This window comes from Nicotiana attenuata, chromosome 1 (genome assembly GCF_001879085.1).
Source record: "Nicotiana attenuata strain UT chromosome 1, NIATTr2, whole genome shotgun sequence".
Classification (NCBI taxonomy): Eukaryota; Viridiplantae; Streptophyta; class Magnoliopsida; order Solanales; family Solanaceae; genus Nicotiana; species Nicotiana attenuata.
Window position 1 is genome coordinate 41,862,645 of NC_031989.1, and position 7,695 is coordinate 41,870,339.

The window sequence follows — 7,695 nt, forward strand, 5'->3', positions numbered from 1 at the left end:
TAAATGGCTAAATAATTGATAGGTCTAATCAATTCAATCGCATTTGGTTTAAAATAATAGGTATTTGTAAGGATAAGATTCAAGCCTAGGAGTTAGGACTAGTAAGCATACTCTTTTCATTTGGGATAAACTTCGTTGCGATGTCCACTCTTATTGTTTACTCAACTTGATCTACTTCAATAGTTTATTGAAGAATGATGATGTTATTGCTGTAATTAATTGGGGATTACACTGAAGAAAATTTATACGTTTGATTTTTATAACGAATAAGCGTAAGTATTGAAAAACCACTTTGTATCAGCTATAAAAGTCAAAGCCTATAAATTTTTCAAAGCTATCAACTACATGTGTTTAAGACATGATTAATTAAATGAAAGTGTAATTTCTTTAATAGCTTAAGCTTTTATATGAGATGATCACACACTCCAACATTGTATCAGAGCAGACAGAGGTCCTGGATTAGAGTCTCATCGCCACTCAATATAAAAAAAAATAAAAAATCACGTGCTTGCCCATAAAAAAGAATCAAGCCCGCACGTTAGGGGCATGTTAAAGCTATAATTAAGTAAATATAAATATGTTCTCTCTAACAGCTCAAGCTTTTAGATAATGTGCTCGCACACTTCAACAATTCAACAATATGCACGAGAGTTAAAAGGCAGTAATTCAAGGTTAGAAATAAAAAACCATAACATATAAATGGATCACAAGTTTCTATACCTAGATCTTTTGTTTTTTTTTTCTCCTTTTTTTTCTCTGTAGCATTGATGCCAAGAAGGTCAAATAATGTGCACAAAGATTCAGGGGGTACTGCAGAACGGGAAATGGCCGGGGTTAACCTTTATTTCCCTACGCATCTAAGTACTAATTTTGGGGGTTTTGGGTGGGAAGAATGATCTAGAAGCCTAGAGTTGGCACTTCCAAACACATTGTCCAAACGCCTATTAAAGAAGGAAATTTTACCTCCTATAGCAAAGGTATACACCCTATTTATTATAAACTAAAATCATTTTAAAATATCATTTTCTATAGCTACCTTTTATATTTTATAGCAAAATAAGTATTTATGGTATATACTACCATTGAGGCATGAAATAAGGCGTTAAATACGGTATTTATATTTTTTTCTCTCTCTTTCTTTCAATTAAAACACGATTCTCTACTAGAATTTTTCTTCTTTCTCTCTCTCTTTCTTCTCTCTCTTCGAGCAAAATAGGCCGAATCATAGATACCTATAATCAAAAAAGGAAGAGAAAGAGAAAGAGAAACAAATCATGAAAGAAAGCCTAAAAATCTCAAAATCAGAAACATGAAAGTAAACCTATAATCAAAAAAGGAAGTGGAGATACACCTTGGGCGACGGCGAGATCGAAGAGAAAGAGGAATTCTTAGCGCGGTATGTAAGAGAGAAAAGAGGAAGAAGCGGTTGAATTGAAAGCGTTATAAGTTGTAATGGAAGAGGTAATGAAGCGATACAAGGAATTCTTGGTCGGAAAACGCCATCTCTGACGAACTTTCTTCTCTTCTTTGCTATTTAGTTACCTACAATAATACAAATACATTGTATTCTGTACAAATTCACTCAAACACATTGTATTTTTGTATAAATACATTTTTTTGGCCTATGTTTATGTATTTCGAAGGTTTGTATTTTTTTAATACAACTAAATACACTTGTATTCATGCATACTGTACATTTGAAACTGAAGAATAGAGTATAAACAGTGAATACATTTAATTTTAAAATACAGTGAAATGCAGTAAAATACACTAAATAAAAATAGAAATACAGTGAATACAACCAATGATATGTACTGAATACAGTAGTAATAACATGTATTAGGAATAACTAAAATACTGTTAATACAAATACATTTGAATATACTAAATATAAAATGGCGAATACAGAAAATACAAACATTGAATCTAATGAATGCAACAGTAAAAAAATATATATTGAAACACACTAAACACAAAAGTTATATACCACTGAAAAATCATTCTAATTAATTTGGTTGATAATGAGACGTTAGAATTGATTTTGTTGAGTTATATTAGGAGTATATCATGCTAATTGATATTATTTCCTGTTATTAGACGGCCGAACATGCCTATTTTTAAGGTGATTGCTGTTAAAGTATTCATGAATACATGGCGCAAATACATGTTAATACATGCGCGTACAACTGTATTGCCCTGATTTTAGGCGCTTTTTGCTGCTGTATTCATAACGCGAATACATGTGAATACATACGCATATAGCCGGACTGCCCTGATTTTAAGAGCTTTTTGCTGTTGCATTCATGAATACATGGCGCGAATACATGCGCGTACAGCTGGGCTGCTCTAATTTTTAGGCGTTTTTTGCTGCTGTATTCATGAATACAGCAGCATGAATACAACGAATACACCACCGTAATAGCTGAATAGTAGCTATAGGAAATAATTATGTATATGGTAGCTATAGGAAGTTAATAACCACTAAACAATAGTGGTTTCAGAAAATTCCTCATTAAAGAACTTCAAACATTTCATTCAAAAATTACAAAATTTTGCACTTGGACGATATTTTAAGTCTTTTGCCATGTTCATCTTTACTTCACAAAAGAGGAGTGAAGAAGGAGGGAGTAAGGTTGTGGGTCGGGGATTGGGGGCAAAATAGGGGAAGTTGATACAAGTTTCAAATTTACATAAGATAAGCCATAGTTCCTTTTTTCTGAACATAACAATAGCCTCCCTCTTCCCTGCATACTCAGGCATCAGGGGGTGATATCCACCATCAGACCTCCTCCTCTGCATTAGAAACCTCTTCCAATCTTTCAAGGAAACCTTTCTCGGTAGTTTTCTGTGTAGTAGAGGGATTAAAACGGATGCCATCTCTCGATGCTGCATACTCAGGCATCAGGAGGTGATATCCACCATCAGACCTCCTCCTCTGCATTTGAAACCTCTTCCAATCTTTCAAGGAAACCTTTCTCGGTAGTTTTCTGTGTAGTAGATGGATTAAAACGGATGCCATCTCTCGATGCTGCTTCAAACTTTACCCATAGCTCTTTCTTCAAAGTGTTCTCACCAGGATGCTTTCCCGTTATAACAATGCTCTTGGATTCTGTCATCAAGGGAGTGCTTTCAACTATATCTAAGTTGCCATCCCGTTTCAGTCCGCAAAAGAAAGAAAGAACAATAAATATCAGAATGATCATATTAATGATGACAACCAAATGGAAACATCCTGATTGCATGTTTTAATTTTTTTAGAAAAGGAAGATCTTGAATATCATTTTGCTTAGGTTAAAAGAAAATTGTTTGCCGAAAAGCTGGGGCCTGGGGATGTAGTTGTTGGCAGTGAAACTCACCAGCTGCATTTGTCAATGGTTCTTCCACAGGTAGCTCCATCAGAACACAAGTTTTGGGTGGTGAAAAAAGCAAGCCTGGTGATTCATCTACCGCCTTCCCTCTGTTTGTCAAGTTTTGACTTAATCTGATCCCAAATAGCTCCGGATACTTCTTCGTCAAATGCTCAGCAGCTTCAGAGCTGGAGGATTCTGAATCTTGAGTAGAAAAGTGGCGTGCAACAGGAAATGGTGTCATTTTATAAGCCCCATTCCTGTCCCTACAGTTGTATTCTGACGAGGGTTCAAGCAGGACACAGGTCTTCAGCGGTGAGATTTTCAAACATGGAGTCGTTACTAGCAATGAGTTGTCAATTTGTGGAAGTTTCACAGGGGAAATAAGATCTCTTTTCCGAGTGACCTCGTTGATGGTCATATCATTATCAGAAACTTTGGTTGGAATTGATTTCACTTCATCACTTACATGCAATATGTCCATCTGCCCAGTTACATCAGAAAGGGACGGTGGATGACTAGCCGTGGCAGAGGCAATATTTTGAATGGCTTTTGTATTCTCAAGCAAACGATCTTCTATATCTCCCATGATATCAAAAAGAGGGTCTTGCTGGGCATTTGTATTTGATGTATCCTTTTCTAACATTTTAGAGGATCCCTGGCATTTGGATGATAGTACTTTGGGATGAGGCAAAGGTGTGAGCAGAAAAAATTGTCTCCCACTCTCAGTCGTACAGCCTGCACGCCAGGACACAAGGGGTGATGGGGAGACCAGTGAATCCCACTTGGATTGTTCAGGGCTTTCAACATCATCAGGACTATCAACAGCATTGCTTATATTATCAGCCACCAGTGGAATTGCCTCACTAGGTCGTGACTGTTCATACTCAGGCCTCGCGGATAGATCAGAAAGGGCTTTCTGAAATTTAGGAATCCATGGCTGCATTTTTCGACAGAAATATATGTAAAATACGATGTATCTAAAGACTTTAATGAAGGATAAGAGAATATGACATAGCAAGAGAACCTTCAGAGAAGCTTGCATTTCAGACAAGACATGCGCAAAAGATTCAATTTCCCTTCCATTCTTCTTGCCTCCTAGTTTGAGCACTTGAACAACTTCATCAATCTGCAGTTGATCAAGTGAAGAAAGATGTCATTAATTCTTTGTGAAAAAATCGATTATGATACAGGGAAAAAACTTCAAAGAAATAAGTATCTGTAAGACTGTAACAGCTCGAGCAAGATGTAAAGCGAGATGTATATATGCTCTTCTTTTGAGTGTAAAGCAACTTGAGAATACAAGATGGAGCTTATCACTTATGTAAGAGTTACTGTGATAAATATATAAATATCTGCATGCCGTGTCATTATTCAAAATGCTTACACGTCAGGTAAAGATGACCATAAGTAAGACCCCTAAACCTAAATAATGTAAAAAGAGATTGAGCGCTATGCTGATGATCACTGCACTTGAACAAGTTCATCAATCTGCAGTTGATCATGTAAAGAAAGATTTCATTAACTTCTTTATGAAAAAATTGAATTTGATACTGGAAAACAAACTTCAAAAATTAGTAGCTGTTATAGATCAAGGAAGATGTAATCCCAATTTCCTTTCGCGTTCTGAAAGGCCCAACAACTTATGGCGGTTAGGGAAAAACGATAAAAAGAAAGCAGGAAGGTCCAACCTTTTCACACAGGTCTTCGGTTTTGCCCCATTTACCAGAGTAAAAGGGCCAACAACTTGATGGTCACGGTATTATTTTGGAGTAACCGTATGAATTTCCTAAAGAACATCAATAACAACAACTACGTCTCAATTCCAAGCAAATTGGGGTTGGGTATTTGAATCCTCAAATAGTAGCAATATTGAAACCTACAATTTCCGTTAATTAGTAGCACTCGTCGATGCAGCATAACTGACAGCCGCCAGAGACACTCAACAGCTGAGTGCAAAGACACCAACTTTAATAACCAATATGACCCCCCCACCCCCCACCCCCCCCCCCAGACAAACCAAAAGAAAAGAAAATGCAGGAAAACCTAATTACCCTTATCAAGAAAGCAAGAGACTTTATCGACTAGATAGCATGTGCAATTTGCCTACTTGTCGACATTTTAACTAGAATTTTCCATTAGCTGAAATAATTCTCCGTTTTGTATGAATGAAAGTTCCCTGACAATGCAGAAAGTGATCAAGAACACCTTTCAGTTGCACTGAGATGTACCCAAAATGATAATAGAGACGTAATTATACATCAGTGTTGTCAAAAGCGAAAAGCCTTATAATGCGCTCCAGGTCCACTAGAGCTTTAAGCCAAAGCACAATTAAAAACATGCAAGAAAAAGTAACAACTTCGTTCATAATTTTTTCTTAGCAATTAACATTTTTTAGCCAATCATATTTAATTTTTAGTACCATCCTATTCAAGATAGAATTTATGGGCAATGACGTGCATGCCTTAGTACCTTGCCTATATTGAAGTGCAGCCTAAGTGACACATCGCGCCTACCCTGAGCTTTTCTGAGCTTGAAGGCTTAAGCCTTTGACAACACAGTTTAACAACCGACTGGTAAAATGTATCACTCACTAGGAAATTAGGACAATCTGAAGAAGTTGAAATAATCAAGTGAAATTGCATTTGCACTACTTATAATAAGCAACATAAATCTCCTATGACTGGGCAACATAAATCTCCTATGGCTGGGCAACAAAAAATTTCAGGTTTAATAAGTAAACAATCAATTAAGTATACCTCAATGCAAACCTAGTTCGGCTGACTATATGAATCATGCAAATTCCTCCCTCTCTAATCAAACTAATTTCAGTTGAATAAGTCACCAGTTCTCTAAAATTATAAGTTATCTCATTTCATTGCTTATGTGTTTGGATGAAGGCACTAGCTTTGGCTTGAACCTTATATGTGTTAAAAGATTCAGTAGATAAATAATAGATTCCAAACCCACTAAATTAAATGCGTTGATAGAATCCCGAACTCAACCCACATTCAAATCCTGGATGTCAAAATAATTATAAAGAATTCAGTCAATCAATCTACTACACTTTAATCCCAAACTAGTTGGATTGGGTGCATAAAAGCTGTCTATCTATTCCACTCTATTTGAACCCATTTCATTCTAACGCTAAAAATATTAGTATTTTTAAAGACAAATCAAAATATTCTTCTAAACTAGAGGTTCTCTAATTCTATCTACATAGTAAACAAAAATAAAAAATAAAATAAAAGATCATAGAATGCTTCTCGAACTATTAACAGTACCTGATGAATGACGGAGGAGAAATCGGAGCGAATGAGAAGGAGACGGTCGACAATGACATTAACTTCGCCCACCACCTGTTCGACTACGTCGTTTTCCCTTCCCTTGAGGATTTTCTTGGTTTTGAAGGAAGTTCCCAATGGCTTTACCGTAGTTGCATTTGAAACGTCTCGCAGTGGTTTTCTTGTTGTGGATTTAAATCTCGCCGTAGATTTGCCGGCGGTGTGGTTCAACTTGTTCGTCGGCATTTCTCTGCGCTTCGTTTTGTGTTTTCGCCAACGGTAACTTCTTCTCTGAATTTGAATTCTATTCGGGCTTCTGGGAATTGAGTTGTATGGATCGGTTCGTCAGCGCTTAATACAGGGAGAAATTCAAAAATAGCCAGATTTATCACTGGTCGTTGAAAAATAGCCAAGTTTCAAAAGTCATCGAAATTTAGCCATTTTAAATCTGAGCGAAAACACTGTTCAAAATCCGGAAAAATACGCCCGCAAATTTTACGAGAGTTCCAGCATAAGTATGCTTGAACTCCCGTAAATTTTACGGGAGTTCCAGGATAACTATGCTGGAACTCCCGCAAATTTTACGGGATTTCAAGCATAATTATGCTGGAACTCCCGCAAATTTTACGGGAGTTCCAGCAAGTATAATTGTCCAGTATAATATACTGGAGTTTGGAGCACTGGTGCTCCAGTCTCCCGCAAATTTTACAGGAGTTAGCAAAGTATACCGGTCCAGCATAATATGCTGGAGTTCGTACACAAATGCACCAAAACTCCCGTATATTATACTGGACCGGTCCCTGTTGCAGCAAAATAGTGGCTATTTTTCATTGACTTGATAAACGCTGGCTATTTTTCATTGACCAATGTGAAAACTGGCTATACCATGATATTTTAACCTTAATATATGGTGATATGCCCAAACGGGTATGGGTGGGCCCGTGTAATTATGAAATCTAGAATTTATACGTTCAAACTAAAAAAAGGAAAAACGAAAAATTAACCTTAACCGCTCATTTAATATCTTAAATTAAAAATAGCATGAAAATATATATATATATATA

At 36.5% G+C, this 7,695-nt stretch overlaps 1 protein-coding gene across 1 annotated transcript; it reads right to left on the reverse strand.

Annotated features, from left to right (window-relative positions):
* On the reverse strand, positions 2,478 to 6,964 carry LOC109225314. Its single transcript, XM_019389938.1, has 4 exons — positions 6,632 to 6,964; positions 4,375 to 4,476; positions 3,357 to 4,287; positions 2,478 to 3,139 (listed from the first exon to the last, which is right to left on the reverse strand). Exons 1-4 carry the CDS (start codon positions 6,875 to 6,877, stop codon positions 2,922 to 2,924), a joined length of 1,497 nt encoding a protein of 498 aa, XP_019245483.1. The 5' UTR covers positions 6,878 to 6,964; the 3' UTR covers positions 2,478 to 2,921.

Bases quoted from the DNA above. Each gene is read 5' to 3' on its own strand.
- LOC109225314 (XM_019389938.1), bottom strand. From the start codon at position 6,877: ATGCCGACGAACAAGTTGAACCACACCGCCGGCAAATCTACGGCGAGA. The intron at 4,288-4,374 runs GTTCTCTTGCTA...CGAAAAATGCAG, and splicing joins AAATGCAAGCTTCTCTGAAG to CCATGGATTCCTAAATTTCA. The intron at 3,140-3,356 runs GTGAGTTTCACT...ATGGCAACTTAG, and splicing joins ACCATTGACAAATGCAGCTG to ATATAGTTGAAAGCACTCCC.